The sequence below is a fragment of the Poecilia reticulata genome, chromosome 7, assembly GCF_904066995.2.
Source record: "Poecilia reticulata chromosome 7, P_reticulata-male-v2, whole genome shotgun sequence".
NCBI lineage: Eukaryota > Metazoa > Chordata > Actinopteri > Cyprinodontiformes > Poeciliidae > Poecilia > Poecilia reticulata.
The window spans coordinates 21,991,508-22,006,068 of NC_088836.1; the positions used below are offsets into that span (position 1 = coordinate 21,991,508).

Genomic DNA, 14,561 nt, shown 5'->3' on the forward strand with positions numbered 1-14,561 from the left:
AAAAGATAAAAGGTGAGCCTTACCAGCACACGTTGCCCTGCAGCCATTATAATTTGGCTGCCATCTGGCTTGAAAGCGAGGTCATAAACACTGCAGTAGAGAAAATTGTTTGAAATGTTTGTTTTCACAAGATTGATTGGTCGATTAGCAACAATGTGCGGAGTCATTTATCAGTAAAAATCACATATTGCAGTTTTAATGTTGAGGGTGACCCCTAAAAAGCCCTTGAGAATGTTGTTTTATAAGTGTATTTTTCTTATTTTTATCTCGTGCATACAAAGAAGTAACATCAATGTAAACAAAGCTGATAACACGATGCCCTGCAGAGAGATTATAACTATTATACATCCAGAGAAAAATCAGGATGTATAACAGCCATAGGGGAGGGGAGTAACAAATAGTTTACAATATACTGTGATAAAATGCTCCTATGATAAAAATAAAAAAATGAGTCTGCAATAATAAAACTCTAACTGAACATGTTTGCATACCTAAATACCTGGCAGCATTATAGTTGTTTTAGTTGTGTGACATATTTTTCAACTTCCAATTTAAGAAAATGTAATGTTTGATTTTTAAATATTGTAGACCATATGGAATGGCATGGAATAATGTAGAGTTACATTTATAAAACGACAGAAAATGTTGTGATAGCATTTAAAGTCTGTATTGTATTAAGTCCCTAAGCAAACTGTACGCAAAAACATTTAGGTAAAAGATAGACGTAAATGTAAAGTAGAGTTTCCTAAGTCTAAATAAATTGTTAAAACATAGATTGCATTAGAGACAATTTTACAAATCAGTACATCAACAATGTGAAAAGGATCGTGAGTTTTAAAGCTAGAAATTGTTTAAAAAAAACGGAAAGAAGGGATATAAGCTTTTTAAGGTCAGAGGATGAAAACGTTCTCTAGTGTAGCTGCAGTGGTAATAAACCAGTGACAACATTTTTGGGAAAACATTACATGCAAAGAAAAAACGCCTTGACAAAGGAAATATTTCAGTGAGATACTTTGCGAATAAACAAGACCATAAAATCTAGCTAGATCTGTGGCAATAAATAGAGACTTCTAGCAAACTTAACTGCGACAAACTAGACGTTTTCATGCATATTTTTAACGTACATAGTGTCCATCATTTGCCTTCGATAAATAGCTAGATGCTAATGTACGTTAGCTGGCTTCTACTAGTTTACATAGCAACCACCGTTGCTATCCAGTTAGCGTTACATCCTAGTTTCCGACCAGGGCAAAAAACAAACACAAGGTTAGAGTCTCTTACCGATCACGAACTGTCTCTTTCCATTTTTCAATTGGCCTCATTTTCAGCTATAAACCATAAAAAAGACGACCTGATTTTATTTTAAATCAACAAGTTATTGCAGTTCGGGTTTTCCGTTGTCAAGCTCTGCTCGGACTGCGCACGCTCAGAACTGCTTCCGAGTTTCTGCACATGCTCAGTTCCGCTCCACTGTTGACAACAAGACTTGGTTTGGACCCCTCTCCTCCATAGCAAAATAAATTAGATGAATTCGGTATGTGCAATTCGCTAATTTGATTGTGATTTACTCTCTTCGTTTGCTGTTGCATAAAAATAATGGAGGGGGGGGGATGGCGCTTCTTCTGTGTTGCACGGTGGATTTTGTTTTTCACAGCAAAGTGTGTCTGTCATTTTACTGTAGACTTTTGAGAGGACAGAGTGAAAACCGGTCTGAGCTGAGTCCTTGAATCTGAGCTTCCTCTCACCAACGGTGAAAATGAGCTGGAAATCAGCATAGACATGGACGTCCAGAGTAACAAGGAAGCACTGCCACATGGATGGGTTAGAGAAGTGAGGCAGAGAAAAGCTGGCAAGACTGCAGGAAAACTGGACGTGTACATAATAAGGTGATTTGATGTTTGTTTGTTTGTTTTCCGCAAGTCACTTTACCTATCTAAAAGTTAATTAAAAAGAAATGGACAGAGACCCTGGTGTACTTTGTGACATGGTGTAGAAAGGCTTTGAATGTAAACAAAGCAAAGGAGATGATTGTGGATTTAGCAGAAACAGGGTTAGGTGGTCAAAACGGTATTTGGTGGTGAATGAATATAAATATCTAAGTGTTCACCTGGACAACAGACTGGACTGGAGACTTAACAGTTAAGTCGTCTACAAGAAGGGACAGCAGACTTTACATCTCTGAGAAGTTTAGGTCCTTATGTGTACAGATGCTACATATCTTCTATTAGTCTGTTGTTGAGAGTGTCTCTTCTGTCATCATCTGTTGGGGCAGCAGAACCAGGGACCTAAGAAAGTTAAAGAAGATGGTTAAAGAGGGCTGGTCCTGGGATCTGCTGTGGAATCTCTGGAGATTATCATAGAAAGATTCTTCATAAAATGAACAACATTAAGGACAACCCTGAGTATCCTCTTCATCAGACTGACACATTGTCGGTCAGAGACGTCCTCAGATCCACTGTAATACAGAATACTACAAGAGATTCTTTCTTCCCACAGCCAGTTACAAAACATTTCATTTTCTTTTGGAGTAATAATAAAGAACTTTTGAAGATGGTTACTGGAGGAGGTTAAACATAATTTATTTACATGCACATGACTTAAATTAGTGACTAATCTTTTTTTTTGTTTGTTTGTTTCAGTCCCAGTGGGCAGAGGTTCCGGTCTAAGTCGTCCTTGCATGATTATCTGTTAAAAAATGGAGGAGAGAACCTGGACATAAACCTGTTTGATTTCACCTCATCCAAAACTAAGTTCATCACCTCTGAAACAGATCAGTCCAAAGGAACGCAAGAGAAATGGACGAAAAAGCAAGCAAATGGACAGCAGGATAAAACAGGTGGAAAAGTGAAATCTGCCAGACATAAATCTAAAAACAGCTTTTCCTCTACCAGATGTAAAGTCAGCAAGAGCAAGATAACGCCTGCTGTTGAGGATACTAAAAGTAATACTTTGCAAGAGGACGTAGCTGAGGAGGCTGGGCCGATTAGCTCACAAGCTACATCTTCATCAGACTTGGCGGTTGATGATCATACACCCCAGAGCCCCCGGAGGGTGGGACTGTTGAGGGAGAAAATTCTGAGACTGGCTCCTTCCAGTGATCAACAAAACACCTTCCTTCCAGCTCACAGGAATCAGCCGGCAAACGCGCCGCCTTCGGTCCCGACTCTGAGTGTTGAAGCTGCCACTGAGAGCGAGAATGAAAGTGAGAACGTGGCAAACACAGATGTTGCACAGCCTCACAGCAAAGGTGACAACAAGTCTAATTCAGAGGTAGTGGATAATGCTGACAGTCACAGAGAGGAGGAGGTGTTACCTGACAACAGTGGTGGAAGCTGCACACCAGTTAGAGATTCCCATAATAGTAAGTAGGAGCTACACGGTCTGACAACGAAGAAAAGTTTGTAATCAAGACTTTTATTTCATTTAGTTTTTAGCTAAACTTGTAGGCTGTAAGCCATAAACTTTTTTCAATCATGTTTTCTAAGTATATCCAGCTTGTGCATTCTATAGCTACAAATGCATGTTAAGAGAGGTATAAGAAAATAACTGAAATATCAGTGATTTGATGGCACTTCATGAAGAAAATCATCTTATTTATTTACATGACTTTACAGCAAAAACAAGAGCTCTGTCAGGGTAAAATATGAGTCAGAGGAGTACCGTGTAATTGCAAAGTGAAAGCAAAATGATGCATGATTGGTGGTAGAATCACAGCATAGGAAGGTTTTTCTTAAGTAGGAACACGGTAGCTGGTTAGAGTTTACTGTAGGATTGAAGGAGCTAAACAACAGAAAACTGACAACAAATGCATTTCACAGTTTCCAACTTTTACTCCACAGCCGTGCCCTGCTTTGTGTTGGTCTGACTTTAAGACAAATAATGGCTATAAAATATATTGAAGACTGTGGTTAAAAAAAATTCAGGCTGCGTGAATACTTTTGCAAGGCCTTGTATCTCATTAGCTGTTTAATGGAAGCCCAAGCATTACTTTACATTATGCTAATTACAAGGTCTAACACAAGGGTGCTTTGTGACAGCAAATTACAGTTAAATCCTTTAATAGGGTGTGTAACGCCCTGCGTTTCTGTCAAGCTTAAAATTCTGAATTTTAGTAATGCTTTTATGACAACTTAATTCTAGTCTGTGAGAGCCCTAAAAATCATATTTGCGTTCATTAAAATGACAAACATGACCTATTTAACACTTTCCTGTGTTCTCATAGGATCCAAGAATTTGGAGAGCAGGCGGAAAACAAGCCCTTATTTCAGTGCGAAACGTCTCAAAGATGGTAATGTTTATGGAGTTCATTTGTGCACAGTTGTTATCAGGCTTTACTCATCCTAATATCTGAGATATCGTTTGTGTTTTTAGAGAACTGTTCTCTGTGTTTGTGCTCAGGACTCAGCCCACCCAGGAGGAAATCTCTCAGAAAATGGACACCTCCCCGGTCTCCCTTCAACCTCATACAGGAAACCCTTTTCCATGACCCCTGGAAGCTCCTGGTGGCCACTATTTTTCTGAATAAGACAAGTGGTAAAGTCCCACATTTCTGCAGCCTGAATCAATCTGCAGTAAAAAAAAAAAAGAATTGTCATTTCACTAGTTCTTCATTACAGGGAAAATGGCCATTCCGGTGCTTTGGGTGTTCTTTGAGCGCTACCCGTCTGCAGAGGTGACCCGGGAGGCCGACTGGAAGCCCATGTCTGAACTCATGAAGCCACTTGGGCTCTATGAGCTTCGAGCCAAAACAATCATCCGCTTCTCCGGTGAGGATATTAGACTTCTGCTGGATGACTTTCGCCTTGGAAGAAAACTAACTGTGATTTATCCTGATTAGATGAGTTTTTAAATAAACAGTGGCGTTACCCTGTTGAGTTGCACGGTATTGGCAAGTATGGAAACGACTCCTACAGGATCTTCTGTGTTGAAGAGTGGAGGCAGGTGAATGAACTCAACTCCTGAGCTATTTTAAGTTATTTTTCAGTCACAATTAAGCTAAACAGGCAGATTATCTGTATTTTCCTGTTATAGGTGACTCCTGAAGATCACAAGTTAAATAAATATCATGCCTGGCTGTGGGAGAACCATAAAACGTTGGGAATATGAAGAATGATCAACCTTGAGAAAGACTTTATCTTCAAGCAAGAAAATCTAGGCTACATAATCACGGACGTTGTCTAGCCTACAGCAGATCAAAACAATACACTTGCACTTTTAAATCTGAATCCCATAAAAAATTATGGAGCAAAGGTTCAAATGTTTGCCCTTTAAAAAGTTTTATTTGTTGTTCAATAAATGAGTTTTAGTCATTTTAACAGCTGAAAGGGTTCTCTTCCTTGTTTTGTTGAAATGTAGCTCACACCTGGAAATGTTCTCAGTCTTTATCTGGTTAGTTTGTTGCCACGTGCTAATAATCTTTCTCTTTTGAGTCTGCTGATGCTTGGCCACTCAGTCAGTGTTGTAGCTTTGTATTATTAGAGGGGTGGGAAACCCGATTCCCAAGGAAACGGTTGCGAAAGCAAAACACTGACTGAATGCTCTGATTCATCTGGGTTTAATGTTTAACTGGTGCCATTACAGATATATGAAAAGCTCAGATTTGTATGTATTTTAACGTGAAAAGGACATTTGCTTTAAAAGATATATTATTTTAAGCTTTAGGAGTTTGGGATGTTTCGGCACATAAAGTCTGGACTCAGGAGTTCCAGTAGAAAAGAGCAAGACCTAAAGATGAGACTACGTAAGAAAACATTGTTTTATTTATTTCCTCAGTTTTTTTATTTACAGGACTGGTGAAAAGTTTATCTCTACTTTAATATTTGCATATTATATTAACTTTGGCATCTTAATTTTACATTTATTTATTTTTTTCAGGGTAGAAGGCTTAGGTAATTAGCAATTAACATTTTTCAACAAAACTTGGACACTCAAATTTTATTAAAGGATTTCATGTTTGCATATAGACATACAACCCAATGTTTGGTTAAATGTTCCACGCAAGAGAAGTCACCTTGTGTGAGAAATCGTGACTAGAGGTTACTGTAATGGCAAGGATTATCTAAATGAATTAATTTCATGCCACAGAACCAGATTTTATGCACAGTGAAGAGCGTTTCAAAGGGCCAAGGTTGGGCAAACTACTAGAAATTTATTTTGACTTTTCTAAATTCCAAAACCAGTTTTGTGTTGTGTTTTCACTGCAAAAAAAGGCTTGGTGGTTTTTTTTGGTTAAGCATCCAACCAATTACCTTTTTTTCTGATGGTGTGTGGGTCAAATGATTGAAACTTTGACACAAATAGCTCAAGGATTGGCTTTAGAAATCCACTAAAGCATTTTCTTGTTAGGTTTGTTTCCATCCTGAAGGATAACGCATTCAAATAAATTAGTAAAGCCACCAAATGTATTAGTGTAATTATCATGGGGATTATTATATACATTTCTGTTTTGTTTTCTCTCTCTATTGCAGCACTTATCTCTATAGTAGCTACACCCATTAATGTTTCTCAAGACACTCCAAGCTTTGCTGTCACTCCGATAACATTACCAATTCTCCAGGACCATGGTAGTGTGCTAAAGAGCAGTCAGGTGAGGTGATTACCTGGTGTCGACCTGATGTGCGGTTGCTGTAGATGCAGTAATAAATAATTAAACACAAGAAATGCAAGTAAACATAAAAGCACTAATGTATAAATCTTATTCGCAGAATATTCAGAGGTTGGATCCTTTGCACCCACCTTTGGTTAATAAACGCACCGTCAGTCTTGAAACATGCGCTGTTCACCATCATAACCACCAGAGGGCGCTGATCATGCAAAGAGGAGAGCATTTCAGGTGGAAAGAATGAGACCTGAGATGAACCCAGGAATAGCTTGACTTTTGTTTTGGTTGTACTGTTAAAAAAACAACAAAAAACAAAGCAAAACAAGATGAAATCATGGTCACTGAGTTGAAGTTGTTGTGTCAGGTATCATCAGGTGTGGAGGAAACCATTTTATGGAACCATCAGTGAGAAAGAAGAGTACAGGTAAATCACTTCAGCTCTAAATTATCCTCTGACAAGGCCTCACCTTTGCACAGGTTATTAATATGTGGTTTATTCTGACAGAAAGGAGATACGAGAGCAGCTAAAGAGGCAGATGGAGGAGAAGTGCATGGAACTGAAGCTGCAGCTGGCTAGTAAAGTAAAAGAAGCAGAGCATCTCATAGCGGTGGACCGCCTCGCCCTGTCTAGTGAGAGACAGCAGCGAATTCAGCACACAAAAGCAATGACAGTCTACAGAGATGAGAACAAGAGGGTACGGTCCCAATCATGCATTATGCATCCCAGTCCCTCTGCGTACTAAAATATGCTGAAAATGCTTCCTGGAGCATGCTTTGAGGTTACAGTAAAATGTCTTGGTTTTTCTTTTCTCTTTGTCTCAGTTGTACTTGTTTTGTGTGCAGCTAATGGAGCAGAGCAGGAGGGACAGAGCACTAACACATTCCCAGGAGGCACTGAAAGAGAGAGAGCTGCTGCGCCTCAACCCCATTAACTGGAGTGGAACACTGACGTGACTCCAAGTAGCCAAAACCTGCAATTCAGGCTTCTTCTCAGCCACCGAGGAGCAAACCCTCAGTTTGAAATGGAAAAAAAAAAAAAAATTGTGATGGAAAACAAAGCATATTATGTGAAGGGGAAGAAACATAAAATATGGATTTAGTGTTTTGTTTATGCAAATATAAATATGGGGGAAAAAAATGTCTTGAGATCTAATTATAGCTTAGCTTATTAAATACAAAATTGTGTTTCTGGAATATTCCAATAACATGAAACCATAAAAAAAGGTATATACATGTCTAGTACCATACAAAATCTCAACACTTGATCAGGTTTCATTTTGTTTGAATTACTGCATCAAACCAACGTGGCATGAAGACGATCAGGCTGTAGCACAGCTGTAATGGAAGCCCAGGTTGCTTTAACAGCAAACTTAGCTTTTCTCCATTGTTGGGTCTGCCGCCTCTCTTCCTCCTTTTGATGCTGAAAAATTAAATCAGCATTTCCTTAAAGATCTCCCGGTGGATTTCTGCACCGACTTTGATCTAGAATACAACAAACACCAGCAGATAACAAGGCTCCCCAGACCAACACGGATAGGAAACTACTCACTGGACCTCGAGCCTGGGCCTCTCCACTCTACCTCTCAGACCGTATGTTTTTTTGTTTCCAAATGAAATCAGGATTCAAAAAGAAAGGATTGCAGCCATCTAGTCCTTTCTCTCCTAAAGTAAGAAGCTTCTGATGATGTCCTCGTCTTCGGAGCAGCTGTACAAGCAATGCAACAGCTGTGGACCTGGTCCAGGATCTGTCAGTGTGGGAAATTCAGATTCCAGCTACGTTATGCACCGAATTCTTCCATGGGCTTTGTTTCAGGGCCATTTTCAACCATGTTTTATCTTTCACACAACTTCTCATTAACATATCTGCCAACAGCACCCTGAAGAACCAGTTTCTTTAATAAGGAGTTTTTGTGACTCATCCTCAGTGACGGCTTGCTGGACTACAGTCATGTCGGCAGTGTGTTGAGCATAACATGACCATGTATTGTTTTGCTGCATGGTAACAAATGCAATAAAACAAATGTTAATATTTGTCAGAAATGATGTCAGAAAATTGTAGATATTTTGTTGGGCTAACAAAATATTACCCAACAAATATTTGGGTTTTGTTGGGCAACATTTTCTTCGCCCAAACATTTTTCTTTGTCTTTATCAAACATAGTTTTCCATGTTACAGCAAAGTTAAAATAGTCTATCAAATAACAAATCCTACAGAAAAAAAAAAAAAGTAAAATCTCCTTTTATTGTAAAGCAAACACCTGTGGACGATTCCACTCCGGGTAAAGAAGGATCAATAATGGATCAGAGGTGTTAGCGTGATGGCTCTCCAAAATAATCTCTGAATTACAGCTGAATGTTTGCATTGATAATACAAACAACTGAATATTCACAAACATAAATATAGCTTTAAAAAAAAGGCAACAGTAATTGGCTTGAATCATCCAGATTGCACTCACACACTCCTTTTACATTTAAATAAATAATCCAGCAGCTAAAAAAGTAAAAACAATCATGCTAAAGTAAATAAATTAAAACAGTGTAGTACTTCTGATTTCAAATGAACATAACATGCATTGTGACACACATTCAGAGGAAGAGGTATATAAAGTCATTCAGTGAAAAACAACAACAAAAAAAAAAACTCATGATAGAAACCTCCTCTATTTAGGGTCAGTCTGAGGGGACAGTGTTGATCTAACTGCATGCCCATAGCTACCATCTGGAGTATAGCAGTAACCTGACACAGGCAAAGCTTATGGTAGGGAATGAAGTTCAGGTATTTTATATATCAGTGCAGTGTTGCTTCATTCATGACATCATTAGTCTTCACCTTTTCTTGCATAATCCTCTTCGTCGGTTATACATTAATTAATCCAAGCCCTTGTAAATTACATGATTAATCCCTGAAAGGCTAGCATTGAAGATAACGTCCCACCATCGGTCAAGTCTTATTCACCTCTCCTGGCTGGTATCCCCAGGTCCCTTTGTTACACAGACATGTGAAGACAGCCTAACGTCCCTTCAGAAATCCTTCCAGCATGTAGTCTCCCTTCTCTGTCAGCCAATATCCAGCCATAGCAGCCACTCCTCCAATAAAAATGGCAGTGAAGACCATGTCTCCCTTTGCTGCAAGTGTGGCGAGGGCGCAGATTATGACGCCGAAGAACATCTGCTGCAGCACAAGAACCTCGTCATCCGTCATGTCGTCAAACAGACCTTTCTCTGGGCCAGCTGAGGAGGCAAGACGAAAGCAAACTCAGGTTTCAAAGTCCAAACTTCACTGAGATCTCCTTACGGACTGCTTTCCAACAATCTTACCACCCTAGGTGCCATGTTAAACTCTTTTTTATTTTTGATGAGACTTAAAAATATGTAAATGGGAAAAATACTTAGTGTACAAATCAGCTGCATTTAAATACGGCAGAAGGTATTAAATACTGGCAGCATCGATTCTAATCCAAACTATTCAGAGAATACAGACGGGAGACTATTTTTGGTTCATACTGCTTTGCCTAGAACCCGATACTCACCAGGTGGCTTATTCTCCACACAAATGCTGTCTCTTCTGATGAATCCCTCAGCGCAGTCGCAGTGGAAGGAGCCCTCCTCGTTGATGCAGGCCTCGTTCAGTCCGGGGCACGCTATTGCGCGTTCGCTACATTCATCTATATCTGAGAAGGAACGCACAGGAAAATGGCTGAATTCTCCACCAGGATAACTTTACGTGTTAAAAATTACACAGATAATTAATGACAGTTTGAATACCAAGACACTTGGCTCCTTTCAGTCTGTAGCCACGCGCACATTTCTTACAGCGAGCAGGACCGCTGCCCATGCAGCCCACACACGCCTGGTCACAGCCTGGACGCAAAGGTGAAACGGTCAGCATCATTACTGTCAATGTGATGCTCTGCCAGATAGCGGAGCAGCAACTGTCTACTGTGGTCAAGTTTGTAGTTTTCACAACCACCACAGTGCATGAATCTTAAGTTTTCTTAAGAAAAATCAAAGCCTTTCGTTTTTGGTATGAATGCAAAAACAAATTAATCTTCAATACAATAATACAAACAGCATTTCCTGACCAATGATAGGATCTAGTAAATTACCTCATATTGATAATTGATGCTCTAACTCTGACTTAATTTTCAGAAACCTCACAGAGACTGAAAATAGCTGACTGCTATTTCCTCAACAATAACGTTCACCCCGACCAGTGTTGGTTTCACACCATTCGGTCCCATGTCAGGATGCATGCTGGCCAATTGAAACAACCAGCATGATTTTGTTTGATAGAGATCAATACATATTGAAGGAGCCGTACCTCTGCATTCATAGGATCCGTCTATGTTGTGACAGTAAGTGTTGGAAGGACAACGAGCCAGCTCTGTGCCGCACTCATCAATGTCTACAAGAGATGTGGTAAAAGTCACGGGAAGTGTATTCATCCAAACTTGCCAAAACAAAAAAAAAAAAACAAATTCACACTCACCCACACACTTGTTGTCATGAAGGATCCACCCAGGTTTGCAGGCGAGGCACTTGTAGTCCTGTGGCCCTGAGCATTTCTTACAGGAGTGGTAGCACGCTAAACGTGGGCGAAAACTGTTAACATCAAACCAACACCCGCTCCTGTTGAACACGACGACGATTTACAAATGTGTAAACAGCAGTGCGGAAATGACGCACCTGAGCAAGCCCCTGAGCTGTCGTTGGAGCTCTTCTCCCGGAAGTAACCATCAGCGCAGCTCTGGCACAGCTGGCCCGAGTAACCCGGGTCGCAGACACACTCCCCATCTCCCAGACGAGTGCCCTCACCCTCACAACGGCCCAGACCTCCACACACACCCCCAGGTCCAGACGGGCACTCTTCAAATTAGCACGATTACAATCATCAGCTCTTTGCTTAAATACTGCAGCAATGAAGGAAGTAAGCAAGGATGTAGACGCTGTTTTTTTTTTGTTTTTTTATTGTACTAACATCAAGTAACCTGCTTGTGCACACCTTTGCAGTTGGGTCCAAAATGTCCAGGTGGGCAGCATAGTGTTAGCTGCTCAATGCAGAGCCACTCAAACAGATCCGGTGCCTCCTGTTGCCTGGAAAACAAACAAAATGTTCAAACAGGCTCATGATACCACAGCGTGATTACACAGAAGAAGCCATAAATGTTTTCATGTATTTTGATCAAAGGGGTAGTAAAACAAACTTATTAAAGGCAAGTTTATAATGAAAAAAAAACAAAACCTTTCTTTAACACTTGTTAAAGCTGTACTGTACCTGTGGAACCACCACGTCTCAACCTGGTCTTCTATCTGCTCCAGCAGACGGTTACATTCAAAATCTGTTTTCTCACAAGCGGCTTCGACGATCTCCAAAAGCCGAGTCTCACTGAAACGAGGAGACGATAATTGGGCAGAGGTTGAACCACAGAAATATGCGAGTAATAAATACACGAAGAAGAAAAATCAACATTTAAAACCAAAAAACATTCTAGGGAAAGTGTTGAATAATAGACAAAACGGATGTTAATTGCAAATGGCCACAGTACCTCAAAGGTCAGCTGCAGAAGCTACTCCTACCTGCGTGCGTACTTAGCCAGCTTCTCCTCCTCCCATGCAGTGTTGCCGCCACCAAAGTTCTTGTTTGCCGTTTTTTCTAATCCCTACACAAAAATGTAAATTTTTTAATCGTTTAGTTTGAAACAAAGAAATAAGAGCGTGATAAAAATATGTCAAGTGAAAACTTGCAGTTTATCAGATTTACCTTAATGAAGCTTTCAGTGAGTTTTCTGCAGGTTTGACATGGCGCCGTCTGGACTTTCTCCACGGAGAGGTCTGACAGAAGCACCAGAGCAGGCAGGAAAGGCCAGACTCCCCACATGATCCTTCAGAGGACAAACAGAAAATATGTGCTTCGCCAGAACAGACAGACAGAGGGTCTCTAAAGTTTGAAGCGACACATTTACCTTCTAAAATTCATCTGCACCGAGTGTAATTTTCTTTGCAGTTATTGATTTGAAAACTTCCCTAAAGCCTTAAAAGTTTCAAAAGCTGCTTGGTAAAACAGCAAACGCTATCCTACGTCTGAATAACTGCTTACTGCTGATACAGTAGTGTTTCACTGGAACAAGCAAAGTCGTATTACTCTGATTTACCAAAGTTCTTATTGGCTTGATTCCTACATATGTATGCATTTTTCTTCAGAAAACTGAATCCGTTATACCATGAGATCGAATTACATTTTGTTCCTCTATGTTCCTCGCATGCGAACGGAAACTGAGAAGAACGCTTTCAGTTTCTCTCCCCTCTATGCTTGGAAAGCTTTCCAGTCTGAACTAAAACTGTCAGAACTTGTTTAAGTGAGATCTTTCAGATCTGTCTTAAGAAATCAACAGCAGAAACTGCTTGTTTTAAATTGTTACCGTTTTATTTATTTTTAATTGCTACAGTAACATTTTATTAGTCAAATTGTTTGCACTTTGAATATTTTTAATGTTTGTTTCTGTTATTGTCTTGTCCACTGCGACATTTCTGTTCTTGGTCAGGCCAACCTTTACAGTTCATGAGCTTAATAAGACTTCAATAAATAATAATAATAATAATAATAATATACAGGTTCAATCTTGCCCAATAATGTTCCATTGTAGCAGATAGGATTGCTCTTTCGATGAAATGCATGATTTAGCTGCTTGTATGTCTACTGCACTGTAACAATTAATGTCCATGCTAATGAGAAAATAATAATAAATTAAAACAGTAATAGTAAACTTTCAAACAAGGGAGGACAACCAATTAAAATATACCTTACCTAAGACAAGGTAAGGTATAATTAAAGATAACCCACTGAAATAGTAGTACATCTCATATATCAACATTTATTTATCACTTATATAAATCACATGTATGTAACATTCTGCACAGTAACGTAGTAATAAAAACAACAAAATGAGCTTTTTATCCAGGCTAAGATGCTCTGACTTCAACGTTAGCTGAGCAACATCAGCAGCAGCTAGCAGCTAAGGTCAGCTAGCTGCTAGCATTAGTCAACCGTATTTATAAAGACTGCTCTTCTGGCCACTACTTTATTTATTTGGAGGCACTATTCAACCGTATATAGCTATATATATATAAATATATATAGATATCGCTTAATCGTTTTACCTCCATGTTTTTGCTTTGAGATTTTTATTTCTGTACCTTGTTATTAAACCACAACGTCTGCTGCACCACCGACAGATCGTCTCCGTTCCTGCTGGCTCACTGTCACCTGAAGCCGGGCAACTTCACATTTTAGGAATCCTCCTTTAACTTTTCCTTTTCAGCCAAAGAATGTTTGGTTAACGCTGGAAATGCTCCTGCAGCAGCCGAGGTGCTGGACTGCAGTGGGACGGGCAGAGACTGCACTCCGTTGGGATGAATGAATGATTGGCTCCTAGTCTCTTTAGTGTTTTCCATGGAGCGGCTGCTACGCAGGATATGACGTTGCTGGGATTTAATCTTTCAGCCAATCACACGTCAGAGCCGTCACACCCATCGATAATGTGTGTTAACGGTCATATCACATTTTCTTTACTGAAATGACAAATTATTAAATTAATCTATTATTCATTTTGAGTGGCTCGATTTTTATATTTATATTTAACTGATTATCTTCAAGTCGTTTAAAAAGTTTTTTCCCTGGTTGTTTATCTTGTACACCACTTATTGTGCAATCTGACATTTCATACACTGAATGCACTGCTCTTGTATGACTGTGTTTACTTTTAAATAAAAGGTATTTATTTGTAGATGTAGTAACAGCGCATACCTGTTTGAAGGATGACATTTCATTTTCGCATTCACTACTTTAGAATTTACAAGTTTTAAGATTGGAAAATGAATAGAAGGCTGCCTAAAGTCAAAATTTAATGAAGGAAAGTTAGACGATAGAATTATGACCACAAATTCCAATAGGATTTTTAAA

The 14,561-nt window shown here is 39.4% G+C and overlaps 3 protein-coding genes and 1 long non-coding RNA gene across 7 annotated transcripts in view; 2 read left to right on the forward strand and 2 right to left on the reverse strand.

The window, feature by feature from the left end:
• Window positions 1-1,437, reverse strand: part of ift122 (intraflagellar transport 122 homolog (Chlamydomonas)) — a 26,658-nt gene extending 25,221 nt beyond the window's left edge. For all 4 annotated transcript variants that reach the window (XM_081609106.1, XM_008414056.3, XM_081609105.1 and 1 more), the window contains exons 1-2: window positions 1,282-1,437; window positions 24-90 (exon numbers count right to left, since the gene is read on the reverse strand). In XM_081609106.1, the coding sequence (XP_081465232.1) occupies window positions 24-90; window positions 1,282-1,322 (108 nt within the window). In that variant the 5' untranslated portion in view covers window positions 1,323-1,437. The remainder of the gene's footprint in view (window positions 1-23; window positions 91-1,281) is intronic.
• Window positions 1,407-5,315, forward strand: mbd4 (methyl-CpG binding domain protein 4). The gene is made up of 8 exons (XM_017305701.2): window positions 1,407-1,534; window positions 1,682-1,886; window positions 2,640-3,361; window positions 4,223-4,288; window positions 4,399-4,533; window positions 4,617-4,766; window positions 4,838-4,941; window positions 5,032-5,315. The coding sequence occupies exons 2-8, from the start codon at window positions 1,780-1,782 to the stop codon at window positions 5,104-5,106; spliced, it is 1,359 nt and encodes a 452-aa protein (XP_017161190.1). The 5' UTR covers window positions 1,407-1,534; window positions 1,682-1,779; the 3' UTR covers window positions 5,107-5,315.
• Window positions 5,316-6,479: 1,164 nt separating this feature from the next.
• On the forward strand, window positions 6,480-7,572 carry LOC145552260 (uncharacterized). Its single transcript, XR_014088243.1, has 4 exons — window positions 6,480-6,586; window positions 6,705-7,025; window positions 7,107-7,296; window positions 7,445-7,572. It is a non-coding gene; the product is annotated as an uncharacterized LOC145552260 (long non-coding RNA).
• A 1,252-nt stretch (window positions 7,573-8,824) lies between these two features.
• creld1b (CRELD disulfide isomerase 1b) lies at window positions 8,825-14,091 on the reverse strand. Its single transcript, XM_008414050.3, has 11 exons — window positions 13,796-14,091; window positions 12,363-12,483; window positions 12,179-12,261; window positions 11,877-11,987; window positions 11,604-11,695; window positions 11,288-11,467; window positions 11,091-11,186; window positions 10,923-11,006; window positions 10,367-10,462; window positions 10,132-10,272; window positions 8,825-9,832 (listed from the first exon to the last, which is right to left on the reverse strand). The coding sequence occupies exons 2-11, from the start codon at window positions 12,477-12,479 to the stop codon at window positions 9,612-9,614; spliced, it is 1,221 nt and encodes a 406-aa protein (XP_008412272.1). The 5' UTR covers window positions 12,480-12,483; window positions 13,796-14,091; the 3' UTR covers window positions 8,825-9,611.
• Window positions 14,092-14,561: the final 470 nt, after the last annotated feature.

Bases quoted from the DNA above. Each gene is read 5' to 3' on its own strand.
- mbd4 (XM_017305701.2), top strand. From the start codon at position 1,780: ATGGACGTCCAGAGTAACAAGGAAGCACTGCCACATGGATGGGTTAGA. The intron at 4,534-4,616 runs GTAAAGTCCCAC...TCTTCATTACAG, and splicing joins TTTTCTGAATAAGACAAGTG to GGAAAATGGCCATTCCGGTG. The intron at 4,767-4,837 runs GTGAGGATATTA...TATCCTGATTAG, and splicing joins AACAATCATCCGCTTCTCCG to ATGAGTTTTTAAATAAACAG.
- creld1b (XM_008414050.3), bottom strand. From the start codon at position 12,479: ATGTGGGGAGTCTGGCCTTTCCTGCCTGCTCTGGTGCTTCTGTCAGAC. The intron at 11,988-12,178 runs GTAGGAGTAGCT...TCCTCGTTTCAG, and splicing joins CTGGCTAAGTACGCACGCAG to TGAGACTCGGCTTTTGGAGA. The intron at 10,463-10,922 runs GTACGGCTCCTT...CTTTGCGTCCAG, and splicing joins CGGATCCTATGAATGCAGAG to GCTGTGACCAGGCGTGTGTG.